This window comes from Meleagris gallopavo, chromosome 1 (assembly GCF_905368555.1).
Source record: "Meleagris gallopavo chromosome 1, MGAL_WU_HG_1.1, whole genome shotgun sequence".
Lineage (NCBI taxonomy): Eukaryota > Metazoa > Chordata > Aves > Galliformes > Phasianidae > Meleagris > Meleagris gallopavo.
The window spans coordinates 183116355-183136731 of record NC_139404.1 but is presented as its reverse complement, the minus strand read 5'-3'; the positions used below and the strand labels follow the sequence as shown (position 1 = coordinate 183136731).

Here is a 20377-nt window from a genome sequence, read left to right as displayed (position 1 = left end):
GCAGTTGTACCTCTCCCTTGCAAAATAAAAAAAAAAAGTCTTGTATTTACTTCAAACAATTCGTTACTGGATTTGAGCTGAAGACTGACTTTGCCTTGTTTCCATTGCAGAGAACTCCAGCCACGGAAAGCTGCCCGACAGCAAAGGCAGGGTGAGCAGCTTGCTCCACAAGCCTGAATTTCCAGACACAGACATGATGGAAGTCCTCATCTGAGCAGAGGATGGTGTCTGGGTTTCGTGGGCATACATCCACGTCCAAGGACATCGTTGGATGTTTCTTAAGGACACCTTAAAAACTGACTCTGAGAATTTGAAGAAGGAAGGAGAAAGTTTGTGCCTGAACTGAAGCTTGAGTCTGTTACAGAGAGACTTGGCATTGGGCGAGAGATAAAGAGGACCCAAGAGGAGAGAGGAGATGAACGTTTGGGACTTTCTGAGTGGAAGGGGACTTTGAAAACCAAAGGTGGCCCGAGAAGGTGGTCATTGAGGAAAGAGGAAACTGCATTTTCTGGTGGAAAAGGAAGGTTACAGACTGGGTGCACAGGGTGCTTCTGTTTTGCTGCCTCTGCAGCCAGGACAGGAGCCAAATCCTGGTTTTTCTGAGGCCAGCAGAATATCTGACAATAATTGGAGAAACTTGCATCTTCCTCAGTATTGATTCCTTTCTCAAAAGTATTCACTGCTGGATTTTAGTGAATTATTGGTGTGTGGATGTACACAGCAGGTTCTTGTAAGTATTCATTTGAAGTGGTGTGGTGTGGTTTTCCTGACATGCAGGTCAGGTGCCTCTGCCTGGCCAGACAAGTATTACTCTTGGAGCCGGATTACAGTGCAAATATTCGTGTCTTGCAAACTCCGAGCCTGCTGAGACTTCTTTTTTTTGATAGGATCAGTTGTTCATTGGAATTTCCACAGAGGATGAATGTGAAGGAGGGAGATTACCCTGCTGTTCCCTTTTGTAACATTGGGAAAGTTTCAGGAAGGAAAGTCAGAGGAGGATCCAGCCAGCTCCACCACAGGGCTGTGCAGGGCAGAGGTGGAAGAGGTGAGGTGCCTCAGTGCATCTTCTGCTGCCCCAACTCTGAGCCAGATGCAACACATAGGTTTCAGCAAGTGAGAATCCAAGCACAAAACTGTAACAAAGTGTAGCCCAAGGAACTCTTCAGGGCTGTTTACACGGGAGAGATGGAAAGAACAGAAACCACTGATGCCTTCTGCAGTTATTTCAGTGAACTAAGCCAAGCTTGCATGTGAGGTCAGAAGATACCTCTTACTGTGCAATGTCTGCAGACAGGACAGGACAGTTCCTTTTCAGTCTTACATTCCCTGAGCAAACAGACAGACCTGCCGTTCGGGTTGATGTGGGACTCTGCATTAAGAGGTGCAGGACTGAACCTGGAATGTTTAACTGCAAAGCAGTGCATGAGCATCACCTGCTGTGTGCTGAGCTGCTCCACCCAAGACAAAACATTTCTGATTTTTAGCTAAATCCTTGGTTTCTGTAGGAGGTGGCACCTGTCTGTAAGACAGCCAGCTCACAGCAGTGTTACTCATAACATACTGTTTCCTGCATTGCAAAAGCTGGTAGGGGAGTTTTCCTCTCCAGGATATTTTTCTATTGGCTTTTCTCTTCCCAAATCTTCTAGTGTGCCCCTATGGCATCAGGAAGAATTCAGCTTTGGCAAAAGGTTGGTGGGATTTTATGCCAAGTTGTGTAGAGTGGAAAAGCAGTGGGTGCTCCTGTGGCTGGATACACGTGTGTGCAGGACTGGCTCAAGGCTCTCCCCTCTTATCAGCTTCAAGAGGAGGGGAAACACTGAGAAAACATCAGGCGCTGTACCCTCTACTTTTGCTGAAAACTGAAGTCCTTGCAACCCCAAAAGCTGCAGGTGCTGGCGCCCCATGGCTGAGAGATACCTTCGTTGTAAAACAAAATTGCTGTGCTGAGTCCATGCACTTACCTGAGTGTGTGTGTAGTCAGATGTGTTGGTGTTGCCTTCCTTCTGGTTTTTGCACTTGTTAAACGCAGCAGTGCTAGGTAGGTCGTGCCGTCAGGAGAGCTGTGTGTTTCGAGTAGTAGCAGCTTTGCAAAACCAAATGTGTAAAACTCCTTTGAAGATGCCGTGCCACTTAATATATGCCTTGTGAAATAATTTTATTTTTCCTCTAAAGTTAATTTAAATGTTGTAAGGAAAGGCCAGGCCTGCATATTGCAGTGGCTGGCTGCAGGTGGGCACCTTCCAACCCCACACATGCCAGCGCTGCCCAGCTGGGACTGGACCAGGAGGATGGCAAAACGGGGGGATAGCATGAAAATGACAGTAAATATGCCATCATTTGGCTCCAAGAAATAAGGATACCCAGCTGTGGGAGTCCCAAAGCATGTCATTACTGGCTGTATTATTTCTTTGGATGGAACTGCTTAATGACTTCTGTAGAGGCAGGCAGCTGGGCGTGCCATCCAAAGGTGTGCTCACAGCCAGTGCTGCCCTGCAGACCAACCATGAATAGTTTGCATGGAGCACTGCTGCCTTCCTGCTGGGTTTCCCAGCTCCTGGAACTGAATGGTGGTTTGGGAAATGGTGCTGTAGCCGTTCCAGGCAATGTTGGTAACTTGTTGTAAAATACTGTCATTCTTTTATTGTTGTTGGTTGTATAGAGGAGTTGGTGTACAGTGTTGTACAGCTGGAGGGTCATTTGTACATAGGTGGGTAAACAAGCAGCATTACGTGTCATCCACAGCAAATATAGATACTGTTGTTCAGCCAAAGATTTCCAATTCTTTGCTGTTTAAACTCGTGCCTTAATATTGTATATAATAAATGTATAAACACGTTTCTTTCTTCACTTTTCCAGCGTGAGTATATTCGGTCCCTAAGAAGAAAAGAATCTGTAAAGAGTTCACCCAGTGTGCTAAGTGAAGAAGTCAGACCTGGCTGACCATAGGCTGCACCTCCTCTGTTTTCCATGGCTGTTGGCACCAGTGGTGTGTGGGCACCGAGTCAGCAGGTCTGTGAAGCAGAGAGCTTTGCCAAGCCTGAGACAGGTTTTAGTCAGATCAGCTTTACCTGAAGGAAATCAAGGTGGAACGTCAAGGTGCTTTGGTGAGCATCAGAATATACTTTGGCCCTATTTTCCCTTAAGATATTCCCATTAAGCATAGCACTCCCATTGTTTGTGGTTTTTTTTTTTCATTATTCCTGTCAGTCTGGGACTTCTTTGCTTGACAGGCACTGGATCAATGTGGGAAGGATACCTAAATCCCTCCTATATCTGGGTACTCACGGTGGCCTTTTACTACCAAGAATAGAAATCTGCAATTGCTTAGATTTTGGCTTTTCATCTTTCTTTGAGTCAAGATTGAGCAGTAAGGCTGGGGAGTTAACTTGTTTTATTCAGAGTTTCTTTTCTTTGTTTTCTCATTGAAGAAAAAAGAAAAACAATGGAGGAAACAGCAGAATTGGGGTGGGAAAAGCCTCAACTCTAGCTGGGCTCGGGTATGTAGCTGTAATGGTTCATCCCATTTTTGCATTGTGCCTTCACCTCTGTAACACTGGCTGCAGGTGAAGTACATTTTGTGTATTACCCTCTGGAAAAAATAGTGCAACAAAGCAAACTTCCAGAGCTGATTTGTTGAAATGTTAAAGTCACTAATTGACTGAGGCTTGCCAGAAGTAAGCGAGGGGCAGCGTCCTCTTAGCACAGACAGGGAGAGAGCTCAGAAGAGCTAAAGCCATCAACAAAATCACCATTTAGAAGCGTTCAAAAATCAAGAGCAATCCAGCCCCAAATGAGGAGACCTTTTCATGATCCACTTGGATTCAGCATGCTGCACAGCTGCAACGTCTCTCTCTTCTGGTTGGTTACTGGGATAGAGGCTTTCTCCTCCCCGTGCTGTAATGGAACAAATATCCAACCACCAGTGAGCTGCATTCTTGAGGAGAAGCTCTGATTCCTCGTGTCTTTAAATAGCTCTGAGCTGGACTTGATGGAGCACATCACCCACCAAAGTTTGTGCTAGCACCGCCAGCGCTGTCAGCACCATGGTAGAAACATTCCAAGCATAAACATCCCTTGCTGGGAAGATGGTCGTTGCCAGGTGTCCCAAATCTGGGAGCTGCATGCAGCCCAACTTGTGAAGCTGGGCTCTGAGCATCCTGCTGGGGGCTCTCAGCACCCTCTGACAGGGGTACTCTGATGGATTGCACACGCAGAAAATGCACAGCATTGGCGTGGGATAGCAGAGTCCTGTGGGGAGCTAAGACCCTTTACCCACAGAACAGACTCTGAAGTCCATCTCTTTGTAGCTCTGTTGCTGTTAGGACAGAGATCTCAGTTGCCTGGGAAGCTCTCATCCTTGCCCACGTCTGAAAGCTCAGCAGAAGGTGCACAGCTGTCACTGTGCTGCTGTGATTAATGGTTATCCAGACTGTAAGCTGCGCCTTCACAGCCCTGAAACACCAACCGAGCTTGCCGGCATTCCTGAGCTATAAAAGGAGCAGGAATCCATTGACTCGAGGCATGAAGCCCCACAGGGTGTTTTCTTTCATACCAACCACTTCAGCTCCAGATGAATAAAATAGCAGAGCACATATTTTCCGGGGTAACCCTGCATGGCCCTTCTTGGTCCTCAGCCAGTGCTGGTTTGAAGCGGGAAAGCACATCCACACTGCTGCAGTGCAGAGGAATATCCATGCAGAATTAAAGGTCTGTGTCTTCATGTTGGGGGGGTGCGCAAGGAGCATCTCTGCCTTAGCTGAAGAAGTGGAGTGAAAAGTAGCAGCTGAGTCTGAGAACCTGGCACGGGAATCTACTGCTGCCCATTAAAGCAAATGAGAGTTGCCAAGAGCTGAAATATGAATAAAATTAAACAAACAAACAAAAAAAAGGCGTTTTTCAGCACTGATCCCTACACAGGAACAGAAAGTGTAGGGCTGTGAATGTCAGGGGGAGAACTCCTTCAGTGAGAAGCATGGAGAGCAGCACATCAATGCACAAACCCGCTCTGCTGCAAGTTATTTTAGTGTACTTCTTTATTTCGCACTGGCTACTTCAGCCTGCCTCAGTCCATCTACGTCTGAACCTGTGACCCTGCGGGAATGCCAGACTTCCTGTGGGACAGCTGGGCACAGCGCCTGAGTGGGGTCTGTGCTTGGGTTTAACACATGAATGCAGGCAAAATCCCTCTGGGATGAAGTGGTGGGAGAGAGAGGGGTGAGTGAGGTTGGGTGCTTCCTTGGCCTGTTCATTCTGAAAGCACCTTCATCATTAGGTGCTGCACAGTGCTCCTCCATGCCTCAACAGGGCTTTTTATCACTGGGTGAGCTTTTGGGGGCTCCTTATTATGTTACCCAGATGTACCTAGATGTCACTGGCCCACCTAACCCACCCCACTGGCCTCCCTAATCCCCATCCTTAATAAATAAAATGGTAACTTTAGAGAAATAATAAAAATAAGGGAGAAGAGAGAAAGAAGGGAGAAGAGCAGAGGAAAGGAGAGGAGAGGAGAGGATGGAGGAGAGGAGAGGATGGAGGAGAGGAGAGGGGAGGAGAGGAGAGGATAGGAGAGGAGAGGAGAGGAGAGGAGAGGAGAGGAGAGGAGAGGAGAGGAGAGGAGAGGAGAGGAGAGGAGAGAGAGAGAAAAACTCAGTTCATCACAAATGGAAAAGAAACATTCGAAGGTGAAGAGTTGGATTTTGGCTTCAGCCGCCTGTCCAGGCTTGTCACCCCTCTGTGACCACGGGCTGTGGCCATGTCAGCGCCATTTGGGCCTATCCAGGTAGAACACCTAGGCCTGAGCACTGGGCTTGAGTTCTGCATGGAGGGGACACAACAGGAATTGGCTGGTAATTTAAAACTTTCTGTTTAACTACACAGTCTTAGAAGTCCTCTTTGCCTCCTCGTCTACTCAACTGGTTAAAATTCAAAAGAGCTCCTGAAGACCAGGTTCCCTTTGGTTTTGGAAAGGAATGTCACACACCTCCTTAAAGCAAACATTTGCTCGGAGTTGGCAATGTTGACCCAAAGCACGTCAGCTTTCCCCTTGGACACTACACTACAAGATTTTTTCCCATGTGAAAAATGCACTTGAAGCCCTAAGCAGAGGAGATGTTTGAGTCGCACAGCTCCACCTCAGCTTGCTGGCAGGGGCCCAGGGGGCAGGGGAGGGAGCACCGTCCCATCAACAGCAGCAACTGCTTTCCTTAAAGAGCCCAAATCTGGTATTTTTCATTATTTTTTCTTACCGTTTTTTTTAAAGCAGCTTATCAGAGGATAAGGAGCAGTGAGTTTGGTTGCACAACAAATGCAATTACGTGGACTGTCCCTTTGGGGGATCTTTGCATTGAAGTTTTCTCTTGGCAGTTCTTTGTGGAAAAGGAGATGAACTGAGTGGGCAAATGGGGCTGTGTGTTGGGTGGTGGGCAGCATGGGGCACGGTGGCATGAGCAACCACTTCTATCAGAATGTCCCTATCAGATCCTCCCATGTCTTCCAAGTCACTCCTTCCAGACCTGTGTCTGAGCTCCACACTAGCAGTGGGCATACAGCTGTGGAAAGAACCATAACACTGGGAAGAAGGGAGCAGTCAGCCCATGTGTGAAGTCCCTGGAGGTTTCAGGCCACAGGACTGAGCTGGTCTCAGGTAGGCAAAGCACAGAGTTCCTCCCAGCTTACCAGCAGAGACTGACTTGTGGCAGCAGTGAGGCACATTTTTGACAGCACCTTGCTTCCTAGGCCCCAAGAAAAAAGGATTCAGCCTTTCCTTAAACCTCAAAGCCCCTTAAATTCTCTGATTGCTGCAGACTGAGGGAGTTCTGAAGCTTAGCAACATAGGAGAGGCAAGGGGAAGGCCAGAAGACAAGAGTGGAGATGGAAGCTGGACTGGAACCATCTGTAGCCTTGAGCTTGGAGATGGGATCCAGACTCTAACCAATTACCTACAAGTACTTCAAGGTGACACCTTCATTAAAGGCAAAGCATGATTTAAGGAGCTTAGACTGATGAAGATTTCTGGTGGAGGGAAAGCCAACAGAACTGTTTTTAAAGGGGCAGGTTTTGTCAAGCAAAACAGGTACTTGTCATGGCAGTTTGCAGATCAGGCAAAGAACAGGGGTCAGGCTGGGCAAGTGTGTGGAAATGATGGCTGGGACAAAAACTCAGCTGCAGAGGTAGAGAAGACTAAGCAGACCTTATGGCTACTCAGAAACATGCACTAATGAGAGCATTACTCTGTGTGAGAGGAACAACATCCTGCAAGCCTCGTCTAGGAGGTTCATCTAGGTGGTGTCAGCAGTGGCAGGAAGGAAATGGGAGCACAAAAAGACGACATGTAGTGGTGGCATTTTCCTCTTGATCATTAGATGCAGGTAAGGACAGGGAGTGCTGTGCTGTTGTCATACAGCTGATGCTACCAAGCACAGAAGTCTCTAACAAAGACCTGAATGAATCAGCATGTTGATGGTCATTATAAGATGCAGCAACTCCTGGACACAGCAGTTTTGTTTCTTCCCTGAACTTCCCTGTATCTGATAAGAGAAATGATTTTCTTGCTTGCGTTTTTCATAGAATCACGGAATCACAGAATGGCCTGAGTTGGAAGGAACCTCAAAGCCCACCCAGCCCCAACCCCTGCCATGGGCTAGTTGACCCCCACCAGCTCAGGCTGCCCAGGGCCCATCCAGCATGGCCTTGAGCACCTCCAGGGATGGGGCACCACAGCTCTCTGGGCAGCTGTGCCAAGGCCTCATCACCTTCTGAGTAAAGAATTTATTTTTAACATCTAACCTACACATCCCCTCTTAATTTAAAGTGATTCGTTGTCCTGTCTCAAACTGCATAAAAAGTTGGTCTCCCTCCTATTCAGAGTCCCTTTATGTACTGGAAGGCTGCTATCAGGTCTCCTCACAGCCTTCTCCAAGCTGATCAAGCCTAACATTTCTTCATAGGAGAGGTCCACCAGTCCTCTGAACATCTTCATGGTGCTCCTCTGGACTCACTCCAGCAGCTCTATGTCTTGTGAACTGGGCACAGTACTCCAGATGGGGCCTCATGAGGAAGAGCAGAGGGAAACAACCCTCTTCCTTTCCTTTCTGCCACTCCTGTGTTGATGCAGCCCAAGTTGCTGTTGGCCCTCCACGCTGCAAGGGCACACTGCTTGCTCATGTCCATCTTCTTGTCCATCAGGATCCCCAAGTCCTACTCTGCAGGGCTGCTCCCAATGAGCTCTTCTCCCTTTTTGTACTTGTATCTGGGATTGCCTTAAGTGAAACACCTTGCACTTGCTTTGCTAAGAGATAAAGACTTCACAGAACAATTTGTCATAGAAAATATCCTGGATCAAGTGCCCTCAAGGCATCTCCCTTTAAATAAAAAAGAAGTTAACATTTCAGAGGGGGAATTTAGAGAAATTAAAGGAATTATTCAGAGAAATCAACTGAACTTACAACAATATGGATCGTATATCCCAGGCAAGAGAGGAAAGCTCTCAGGGGAAAGGTTAATGCCTTAATTGGATGAAGAATTACCACAAAAACAAAATTAGGAATAACCACAAGCCTGCAGTGGATGGAAAAAGGGATTAACCAGCAAAGAGAATTTTATGTTAAAGGTCAGGAAGTGTAGGGGTAACACGAGAATTGCCAAAGTCAAGCTGTGTTCGATCTTGCAAAGGAAATTAAAACAACTAGTAAAATGTTCATGAGTCACAAATGAGAAGAGAACAAAGAAATGTGGTTTCTGTATGCCCAGGATGTGGTGAAGCTTAAAGATACTGAACTCCATCCCTCAAATGAGGTGGCTGTTTTGTGTCAGCCTTTGGGAAGAAAGAGGATCCTAAATCCCAGGACAAAGTGAAGATGAATGAGGGACATCAGGATATGGAAATGACCACATCTGAAGGGAATGAAAATCTGAAAGAGCTAAGTGCATACAAACTGAAAGAACTGGACCAGCTCCACCCCAGAGACAGGGAAGAGTCAGGCCATCAAGTTTTAAGTCCAACAGCAAGTACTTGAAATTAATCTATGATGTTTCAGAAGCGGAATTAGAAAACAGTAATTTAAGAAAGCAAGGAAGATGCCTTGGGCAACTACTTCTCCATTTGTCTATGGTGTCTGCCAAATGAAATTCTTGCCCAAGAACTCTGGGAGCTTTCCTGAATAACTGATTTTCTAGACAAAGGAGAGGCAGTCAGTCAACTCTCTCTGGGTTTGACCAAATTTTTGTTACGCTGTCCCATGAGAAATTGTTAGTTAAAATGAAGAAGACAGTACCTAGTGGGAGGAAACTGAGATGGGTAGCATAGGGACTAAGAGGGATATCAGTGTTCAGTTCCAGAAAGGTTTTCTCAGCTTGAAGGGAAATACCTAATGGAGATCCTCAAAGATGAATTTGGGGTTATACTTAATATTTCTGGAAATGCTGCTGGTGCAATAAATAACATGCTAATGGAATTTGTGGTAACTTAAATATGTAATAGTTTAAGAAAAAAAAAAAAACAAAAAAACAAAAAAGAAAAAGCAACCAAACGACCAGCAAGCATTTCATTTTGGGGGAACTGAACAATCCTGTACAGTGGAATAACAGAAACAGGATGAATTTAGCAGGACAAAAATCCTGAATTCATAGATACTTGCAATGTTCATTAGAAGATTGGCAAGTATATATACCAGTTTCAAATGCTGAAGAGAGAAAACACCAAATTAACACATTCCTTTTCTGCAGTTTTTCCATTTGTAAATACCTCAGTTCCAGTCTGGGACCCTCCAGAGCAAGTGCAGGATGGCAGAGCTCAAACCCACAACAGGGAGCCAACATGATGAGTAACCCCAACAGGACGGGAACATTTGAATGAAATTGTTGCTGGGGACAGATGGTGGCCTCCAGGTAGACACCACTGTAGTCCTCTCTCCTGCACAGCAAGTGGTTGGTGTGTGCCAGGGTAGTAGGAGATGGTGCCACAGAGATTTGGGTGCTGTTCTGCGCCTCTCGAGAAGGATCTTAAGGTGATTTGGGAAAAATGTGTTGAAAAATCCACAGCTAAGAAAGCTGTGGATTGGTGTGATGCCTTCTGACAGCCTGTGTTTGCTAAGTGTCCTGGAGGGGAGAGGAAGAGCCACAAGTGAGCATGAGCATCTTCATTTAAGGTTGAGTAACCTCAGCTTCACAGACTAAATTGCTTAAAGGTAAACAATCAAAAGGAAAATGATCACAACTGAAAGCTGGTGAGGCCAAAGTCTATCCCCTCCTCTGAGCATATTCCCTCAAAATATGATTTGTTCTGAAACAAACTATCACTTGTTAATTAAAATTTGTCAGATCATCATTGTCAACAGTAACTTGCTTTTAACTGCATGCCATCTGAAAAATGGAAGTTTAGGAGCACCCCATGCTCTCAAGGAGAAGGCCGAAACCAGCTTTTGCTGTGCTCCTCCTCTGACTGGGCAGCCCTGAGCAAATTACTTAAACTGGGAATCCAGAGCTGCACCTGGACCCAGCCTGCTTGTGCAGCACTTGTGCATCTGTGCCCATTTATCTGGCTGCAATCACAGAATAACAGAATGGCCTGAGTTGGAAGGAACCTCAAAGCCCACCCAGCCCCAACCCCTGCCATGGGCTGGTTGACCCCCACCAGCTCAGGCTGCCCAGGGCCCATCCAACCTGGCCTTGAGCACCTCCAGGGATGGAGCACCACAACTCTCTGGGCAGCTGTGCCAGGGCCTCACCGCCCTCTGAGTATGGATTGATGGATGCCACAACCCAACTGTAATTTGTGAAAAGGGACTAAAGGGGCCATGATCTGTAAACATGCTGTGGGACTAGAGAAGACAGGCTACCTGCACAGAGCAGTCCTCAACAGCTCAACCAGTCACCCAGAAAGCAAGATATCCAAAACCATGAGTCACTTCTGCATAGCTCAGCCCATCTGAAGGCGTTTCTGACTTGTGCACCAAGCAGTATTGTCCCTTTTGAGGTCACAGCCTGAGCCCTGATGATGTGCCACTCTGGTTCTCCTGGACACATTGACGTGTATGTGTGTCTTTTTTCCAGGAAAAAACAGGATTCCCTATTGACACCACAGGCTTCCCTATTGACACTGCAGGCTTCTTCCCATCAGCTCCCTGCCAAGAAAAGCAGCTGTTGAGGCAATAGGAGAGAATCAGTCCCTCCGTGATCGCTGAGCCTTTGCCCCAGACTGCTGCTCTGCTTGCAGAGATGCCATCTGGGTGACCCTGTTTTGAGTCACACACTGCCACATCCCCAGCAAAAATAGCTGCTGCATGACCCCAGCAGCTATAAATAGCAGTGGTAGTAGTAACAGCTATAATTAATAATGTCAACCATTCTCACATGGCCACCAGCAAACTGTTTGTCACAGCTCTTATTTTCAAGCAGATGTTGCTATGGGCAACAAGGCAAGGCCATCCAGCAGAGCAGAGTTGAAAAGGGAGTGGAGAATTCATCACGGTATGTCACACAGCCACAAAAGAAACAGCCTAAGGACCACTCACTCAGTCCCACCTCTGTAGCACCAAGCGCCTGCAATGAGGGCAGGCAGATGCTCAGAGCCAGACTCCTAAATCCACGGTGTTCCCAGAGGTGCAGAATCAGTTCTGACTCCTGGCAGCACACCTTGGAGCAGCCAGCAATGCCTCGAGGCTGGAAGCAGGCCCACACTCCATGGGTTTAATTGCTCTCCTGGAGTGGCTTGAAGCACTGGTGCAGCTCCTAAGCTGGCTCCCTGCTGTGGATAAAGCAAAACCATTTCTTTAATCCACAGAGCTATCAAAGTAATGCTTGGGGGGGAGGCAGAGGACCTGGAGAAGTGCTTTGGAATCCTCTTTGCCTTGTGAGCCCATGCTGGCCTGGTGCAACCTTGGGGACTTGGTTCCACCAACACCTCCATGCTGAAACATCAGATGTGTGCCATAATGCCCTCTCTGTGATATTTCCACCTCCAAACAGGAGAGGACTGTGGTGAGCTCAGATTTGCCCACAGTGCAAAATTATTTGTATGTTTGCCCTTTCCATCAAAGGAAGTGCAGTTCTGAATTTCCAAAGAAAAAGAGTTCTATTCCTGGAAAAGGTCCTCACTCAATAGAAATGAACTTCATATACAATGTGACTTCTGGGTAAGCATGTGTTATTCTAAATGTTATTACACTTGGAGTATGTGTCTACTTTGCAATGACCCAATTGCCTTCCTAGATGCCAGGAGCTTTGATGAAAGCTGAACACTCATTTTTTCATTCTTGGAGTTGGTTTTTCTTTGACCCTTCTAAAGCAGCAAGTTGAAATGTATGTTCAGCTCAGCACGTTTAATTTCATTTTAGCTCCTAAAATGACAAACCCTTACAAAGTGCAGGGGCTGCTGAGGGGGACAATGGGGAAGGAGGAGCCCCAAGCATGGGCAGCCTGAGGCACGTGGATAAGTGTGTGCTGCAGCGGCCTCAATCCTCCCCTCCATTGCTTTTGAGATGTTTTGTAAGGAAAACACACACCAATGATGTTTAAACTGATGTTTAAACAGAATAATCCAATGCTGCTCTTTGTTGCTACTGAGTTGTCCTGCAAGACAAACACTGTTGGTCAGAGATAAGTCAGAAAGGCAGCATGCAAATGAAGCAAGGACAAGAAACAGTGAGCCCACTGGGGGAGAAATGGGCCAAAGAAAGTGACAAAGCTGCACCACACCACAAAAAAGCCAAAGAGGAGCTAGCCAAGCCCACAGCAGAACAAAAAGAAAAGGTGTTCCGTACCCACTCCCACCTGCAGTCAGGAGTTGTTAATCATTTTTCTGATTAAAGAAGGAAGAGCACAATTTAAAATACGTTCCCAGGACAGACTGCTGCTAATGGAGCAGAACTATTTGCTTTTGACATCGTGTGATTATAGTATAACCTTGTGCCAAAGGCAGTAGCAGTTCTTGTTTGCTAGGCCCTGTCACACACCCAAGCTCTGTTGCTGCTCATGGGGCAGCTCAGCAGCAAATGGATGCCTGGAAAAGGGCAGGGCACCAAAGAGACATGAGGTGAGGCTTCTTCACACTTCCCTTCACACTAGCTCTCTGCCCAGCTCACTTCGCACCCAAACACCTGAGCAGCTTCAGATGGGCAATGCCACGTGGGCTTTGGTCTCTCCAACGCCATTCATGGTGACTCCTCTGCTCAGTAGCATTATACGCTGCAGGCATTATGTCTGTGTGAATCAAGTAGTCCCATCCCTGCCCTGATCAGCGTCTCCCATCCCCTTCCACTGAACCTGGGACCCTCCCAAGCTCTGTCCTCCGCTGGGAACCAGAGCTGGAAAGCAGGGGCCAGGAAGGAGAAGGCCACCCCATACCTGCAGCAGCACTTGGGGTATCAGCAGTCCCCAGGGTGAGGCCCTAGGGGTGCACCAATCACTCACTCAAGGGACTGGAGACGAGTGCTTCCACCCTCTGCAGGGTTAGCTCAGACCTCCTGCACCCTCATGTCTCATAGGAGATGCCACTGGGGCGCAATGCACAACGCAGCAGTGTGCCATGACACCCAACACCCCACACAGGGCAGGATTCATCTCCGTTTGTAGCTCAGCAGAGGCCCAGAAGGAGGGAAGATCCCCAGCTCCACAAATAACGTGGCTCTGCAGTGTGAGTCAGACCAGGGGAATGAAAACCAGGCCACCATCCTGGACTGGTGGCTGAAAATAGATGGCAGGAGTCCTGATCACCATCTGCTGCTCTAACGCCTCCATCTAGCACCAGCTAGCTCTTATTTGTTATTGGAGCAAACGGCAGAAAGGGTATTACATAAAGAAGGACTTTAATCTGCTTTGTTTATTTATTGGTCCTTGATTCCCTAAAACTCTCTCCCACTGCCTGCGTCGAAAATAGATGTTTTTAAAAAGCCTACATTTGAAAGGCAAACATAAAGGATGTGTACATAAAAGAGCTACGTTTTCAACATGAAATACTTGCTAAAGCTCTCAGAGAACTGATCTGTTGTCATCACAATCAGCTTGCACGTGCCTTTATCTGACACAAACCCAGCCCTGGAAGTCAGACCAAAAAGATGTTCTAATGCAGTACCATCCTGCAGAACAAATCCCAGTGTTAACCACCTGCACTGTGCAGCTCAAAGCAAGCCTTGTAGTTAACACGTGACGGACATTGCTAGCAGAAGGTTTTGCTGGGGAAAGTCTACTTAACAGCCTCTTGAAGAGCTGTTGCAGCACCCAAATGCTTCACCAATTCCAACTGCTCATGTGCCCCTAAGTCCAAGTGGACACTCCAGGGGACACGGATGAACCCCATACACAGTAAGCAGGCTGGCAAGCCAATCCATCCTCCTCCAGCTCTAACCTATTGTTTGTTCTTCCAGTACAGTAAAAATAAACCTTTGTCACTGCTTGAAATCCCATCCCCTGGGAATAACTTGGTGCAAAAGGAACAAAGAATGCAGCTTCCTAGCAAGAGGATTTCTAAGAGAAGAGTTGGGAGGAGGAGAAGCCTTGCAGGGACAGAAGCAGCTACACTCTGAAGGAGGCAGAGCTCATACTCAGCCCCTAGACACAATTTTGGTGCCACTGAGCAGCATCCCCATCCTGCCCTCCACCCTGACTTCCGAAGCTCCTCAGAATACAGCCTACTTCACAGTCTCTGTTTGCATAAAATCTATCCTAACAGACGTCTGATGTCAGCTATAAAGTTGTATGACAGCACAATTTAGAAATCATCTTTTGCTATTCAAACTACTGATTGCTACAGATTCCAACGGAGGGCAATTAGACATCCCTGTTTTTCTGGTTCTTTTCTCCACCTTCTGCACACTGCCAGCTTCCCTCCCTTTTGGAAGGTTTGATGCAAAGCTGAGATTTGGGTTACAAAATTTAATCCATTCAGATTTAGCTCAGTCTCCTTCCAGTGAAGAGTTGCATTAGACATACTAGAATTGCAGGCAGTATTACTTTAAATCACTAAACAACCAGTCTGAGAGCCAGGGCCTCACTGCTCTGCTTCCCTAACACCTAACTTAATTCTCTCCTCTTTTAGTTTAAAATGATTCCTTGTCCTATCACTATCATAGAATCATAGAATCATAGAATGGCCTGGGTTGAGAAGGCCCACAGTGCTCACCTAGTTTCAACCCCCCTGCTATGTGCAAGGGCGCCAGCCACCAGAGCAGGCTGCCCAGAGCCACATCCAGCCTGGCCTTGAATGCCTCCAGGGATGGGGCATCCACAGCCTCCTTGGGCAACCTGTTCCAGTGTGTCACCTCCCTCTGAGTGAAAAACTTTCCCCTACTATCTAACCTAAACCTCTCCTGTCTTAGTTTAAAGCCATTCCCCCTTGTGCTATCACTATCCACCCTCGTAAACAGACGTAAACGGAGGTCAGGTGCTCCTCTCCCATCCTTTTGACCCCTTCAGTCCAACAGCAATGAATATGGAATTAATTTCCTTTATTCCTATGTAGGCAAGAAAATAAAAGAATATCTGATAGCACAGAGCAAGAGATTTGAACCTTTGCTTTTACAGCTCCCGTAGCAGTGTCTCTGTTTGTCCTCTCCTCCTCAGCAACACAGTGTTCTCCCTGACGCAGAATCACAGAATTGTAGGGGCTGGAAGGGACCTCTTGAGATGATCGAGTCCAAGCCCTGTGCCAAAGCAGGCTCCGTAGACCAGGTTGCACAGGTTGGCATCCAGGCAGGTCTTGAACATCTCCAGACAAGGAGACTCCACAGCCTACCTTGGCAGAAGTTCCAGTGCCCTGTCACCCTCACCGTGAAGACGTTCTTCTGCACGTTTGTGCAGAACTTCCTATTTTGGCCGTTTCCCGTTGTCCTATCACCACGCACGGCTGGAAAGAGCTAGGCCTTGTTCCTTTGCCTCCGTCACCTTAGATAGAGACATTGATCAGATCCCCTCTGCGTCTTCTTTTCTCAAGACTGAACAGAGCCAGGTTGCTCAGCCTTTCCTCATAAGAGAGGTGCTCCAGGCCCTTGATCATCTTCGTGGCCCTCCGCTGGACTCTTTCCAGGAGATCCCGACCTTTTTTTTTGTACCGGGGAGCCCCGAACCGGGCGCAGTACTCCGGGTGAGGCCTGACCAGGGCAGAGAGGAGGGTGAGGATCACCTGCCTTGACCTGCTGGCCACGCTCCTTTGAATGCCCTGTAGGATCCCATTGGCCTTCTTGGCCACCAGGGCACCCTGCTGGCCCATGGCCAACCTGTTGTCCGCCTGGACCTCCAGGTTGCGCACCGCAGAGCTCCTGTCCAGCAGGTCGTGTCCCAACCTGTACTGATAGTTGCGGCTATTCCTTCCAAGGTGCAAGACTCGACACTTGCTTTTGGAAAACCTCATCTGTTTTCTGAATCTTGCATTCCGCTGTCCTCCTTAGAAAAGTAGTATTTTCTCCCTGAGCTCGTTGCCGCTGTTTTGTTGTTAGGCCCATCTCCCTACCTTTTCACTACCTCTCTTCCCCCTTTCCTGGTTCATGGGTTCGTTTGTCCCTCCACCCTCTTAGTCACAGCACCGGGCTGCACCGAGCTGGAGCTGTGACACCACGCCAGTGCCTCAAAGTCCCGTTTGACAGCCCACAGGCTTCTCTCGGCGACTTCATGGCTGCCGGCCTGAACTACCAGTCAGCAGTAATAATCAGAGGGACGAAACAGACCAGGGAGTGTGAGCCGCCGTGCCTCAGGGCCTCCCCCCCTTCCCCAGCAGATCTTGCTGTGGTGTTTTGCTGCTTTGGTGTTTTTTCCCTTTCTGGGAAGGCTCCCTTGGTGCGAGCCTCCTCTATGAAGGTGATGCGCACAGGATCTTTGCAGAACTGGCCCAGCTGAGGATTCCCAGTGTGCTCTGGATGCTTCCCAGCGTGCTGCAGCACTCACAGGACCTCCCCGTGTACTCTGGGGGACCTCACAGGGACGTAGGTTCCCTCTCAAAATGTGCTCTCTCCCCCCGGGGCATGGCTGTCTCTGGACACTTCACAGCCACCGAGGCCTCTTTTATCCCCAGCCCAGTGCCCTTCCTCCTCCCTGGGAACATGCCCCCAGTCCCTGTACAGCAGCGCTCTCCTGCACCAATGCCTTTAGTGCTGCCACTGTCCCAAACCCACTGCTACCATACTGACACAGGCTGTAGGAATGATGTTTTTATTAATTTCATGATTGCTAGAAAATGGAGGTGATGATCTGGGGGAGGTTGGTGTCCACCCAGTAGAAGACGTTGTTGTCATCGCAGGTGCCTTCAGTGCAGCAACCTTTGGTAGGTTCATGCGTGTCCCGCCCCACCGACTGACTGTCAACGTTTGACCCACAGGCTGTCGGATGGACAGGAGTGCTTCGTGGAAATCACTCTGTTCCCGTGGAAGCTGAGGCCGTTTGTTCCGTTCCCTGGAAATGACACGGCATGAGCGCGGAGAAAGGGATGCAGGCTCATTTGCAAAGCATCACCCTGCAGGGCTCTGATTCCCGTGCCGCTTTTCCAGCCTCACAGGACAGCTCGGGGCAGCCCGTGGGGCTCACCGCCCCTCTGGCAGGCCCCGTTTTGCATGGGAGTCTCCGGCTGGGTGTCAGCCCTACGGCCGGGCAAGTCTCAGGGGAGAGCTGATGGACCTCTGGAGGTCTGCTTTTCTTGGAAGCCCTCACAGACCCGACCTTTGCGGTTCCCTGCTCCCCACCCGCAGTCCCTTCCGTGCAGTATGAATCTCGATCGCTTACCTGTGCCTAGTGTCTTCACAATGCTCTCAGGAGCCGGTGGGCAACCCTGATCAGGCGAGACGTACACCAGTTTCCCAAAGAACCGATCAAGATCATAGCTTCCGGGTATTGCATAAGGACGTCCCAGAGGTGGTGCAGGGTGTCAGGCAGACTGAAGGCCTTTTGCTCGGTGTGCGGGGACTGCTGCTTTGGGTCCTTTGGAACAACAGGCTTGCTGACAGGGACCCATTTGGGGTGTGGAGAAAGGCCAATCCAGAAGGGCCAGTTGGTGGGCAGCCTCTCCTCAGGACGCACAAGTTTTTGATCTCCATTTCCAGGACAGGTGTTTAGTCCAATCCAGCAGAGCCAGTTGGAGGTCTGTGTGTTGGTGTGAACCGGGCTCTGCTCCTCGTGAAAGACCTTGGTTTTATTCCCGTCGTGGATCTTGGCGGAGCTGGTGGTTTGTTCAAACCAGAAGAGCCATTTGGAGGGCTGGCTCTTGGACGTAACCGGACGCTGCTCTTCGGGAAGGACCTGGCTGTTGTTCCCGTCCTTGATCTTGGTTGGGCAGGCGGTTACTCCAAACCAGCAGAGCCAGGTGGCGGTCTGGCTCTTGGTTACAACCGGGCGCTGCTCCTTGTGAAGGACATGGTTTTCTTTCTTAACCTCCATGTTGGTGGAGCAGGTAGTTAGTCCAGACCAGCAGAGCCAGGTGGAGGTCTTGCTCTTGGTCTGAACCGGGATCTGCTCCTTGGGGAGGACCTGTTTTTTCTTCCGGTCCTCCACCCTGGTGGAGCAGGTGGTTAGGCCAAACGAGCAGAGCCAGTTGGTGGTCTGGCTCTTGGCCTGAACAGGGCGCTGCTCCTCATGAAGGACATGGTTTTCTTTCCCATCCTCCATCTTGGTGGAGCAGGTGGTTAGTCCAAACGAGCAGAGCCAGGTGGAGGTCTTGCTCTTGGTCTGAACTGGGATCTGCTCATCAGGGAGGACCTGGTTTTTGTTGCCGTCCTCCACCCTGGTGGAACAGGTGGTTAGGCGAAACCAGCAGAGCCAGGTGGTGGTCTGGCTCTTGGTTTGAACCGGGCGCTGCTCCTCACGAAGGACGTGGTTTTTGTTCCCATCGTCAGTCTTGATGGGGCAAGTCGCTCGGCAAAACCAGCAGAGCCAGGTGGTGATTTGGCTCTTGTTCTGAACCGGGCGCTGCTCCTCATGAAGGACCTGGTTTTCATTCCCGTCCTCAATGTTGATGGGGCAGTTGGTCAGGCGAAACCAGCAGAGCCAGGTGGTGGTCTGGCTCTTGGTCTGAACCGGGCGCTGCTCCTCATGAAGGACCTGGTTTTCATTCCCCTCCTCAATGTTGATGGGGCAGGTGGTCAGGCGAAACCAGCAGAGCCAGGTGGTGGTCTGGCTCTTGGTCTGAACCGGGCGCTGCTCCTCATGAAGGACCTGGTTTTCTTTCCCGTCCTCAATGTTGATGGGGCAGGTGGTCAGGCGAAACCAGCAGACCCAGGTGGTGGTCGGGCTTTTTGTTTCAAGCGGGCGCTGCTCCTTATGGAGGACGTGGTTTTTGTTCCCATCGTCAGTCTTGATGGGGCAAAACGCTCGGCAAAACCAGCAGAGCCAGGTGGTGGTCTGGCTCTTGTTCTGAACCAGGCGCTGCTCCTTATGGAAGACGTGTTTTTTGTTCCCATCGTCAGTCTTGATGGGGCAAGTCGCTAGGCGAAACCAGCAGAGCCAGGTGGTGGTCTGGCTCTTGGTTTCAAGCGGGCGCTGCTCCTCGTGAAGGACATGGCTTTTGTTCCCGTCCTCCATGTTGGTGGAGCAGGTGGTTAGGCCGAACCAGCAGAGCCATTTGGTGGTCTGGCTCTTGGTTTCTCCCGGGCCGTCCTCCTCGTGGAGGACTTGGTTTTTGTTCCCATCCTCGATCTTGATGGGGCAGGTGGTTAGACCAAGCCGGGAGAGCCAGCTGGAGGCCTGGCACTTGATCTCTAAGGGTTGCTGCTCCTCGGGAAGGAGCAGCTTTTTGCCCCAATTCCGGGCCCAGCTGAGACAGCTGGCAAAGTCAGGAATTGGAGACATGAAGGCAAGTAAGATCAGGAAGAGAGTCAGGCTGACCTTCATCCTGTTCTCTCCCACGGACCACTCTCAACACACAAGTGGCTGTCACCCAGAGCGGAGCTCCAGCCATGACCACCAGGACGGAGTGACCGCCCCACGTGTCTGAGCTGAGGGAGGCTCCCAGCGTGACTTCATAAAGACTGGAGTCCTGCCCCGCCCTGTGATGTCACAATGCCTTTCCCGGTGCGGGTGCAGCCGTGCACCCAGCTTGGGGCTGGGGACCCTACCCCCAAATCCCACCTCCCTGTTCCACCTCCCCTTTTTCCAATCCGCCTGCACTCTGTAATTTTCATGAGCACACGAGGTCATAGAATCATAGAATCGTATAGTGGCCTGGGTTGAGAAGGCCCACAGTGCTCACCTAGTTTAACCCCCCCTGCTATGTGCAAGGGCGCCAGCCACCAGAGCAGGCTGCCCAGAGCCACATCCAGCCTGGCCTTGAATGCCTCCAGGGATGGGGCATCCACAGCCTCCTTGGGCAACCTGTTCCAGTGTGTCACCTCCCTCTGAGTGAAAAACTTTCCCCCACTATCTAACCTAAACCTCTCCTGTCTTAGTTTAAAACCATTCCCCCTTG

At 49.3% G+C, this 20377-nt stretch overlaps 2 protein-coding genes across 5 annotated transcripts in view; one reads left to right on the top strand and one right to left on the bottom strand.

The window, feature by feature from the left end:
• The window catches only part of AMOTL1 (angiomotin like 1), a 68144-nt gene extending 65301 nt beyond the window's left edge, over nt 1–2843 (top strand). For all 4 annotated transcript variants that reach the window (XM_085216349.1, XM_085216351.1, XM_085216350.1 and 1 more), the window contains one exon: nt 111–2843. In XM_085216349.1, the coding sequence (XP_085072475.1) occupies nt 111–214 (104 nt within the window). In that variant the 3' untranslated portion in view covers nt 215–2843. The remainder of the gene's footprint in view (nt 1–110) is intronic.
• A 15505-nt stretch (nt 2844–18348) lies between these two features.
• On the bottom strand, nt 18349–19803 carry LOC146545820 (uncharacterized; the record flags this gene model as incomplete). Its single annotated transcript, XM_085231307.1, has 1 exon — nt 18349–19803. A coding segment is annotated over exon 1 (1455 nt), but the record flags the coding sequence as incomplete, so codon positions are not given.
• Nucleotides 19804–20377: the final 574 nt, after the last annotated feature.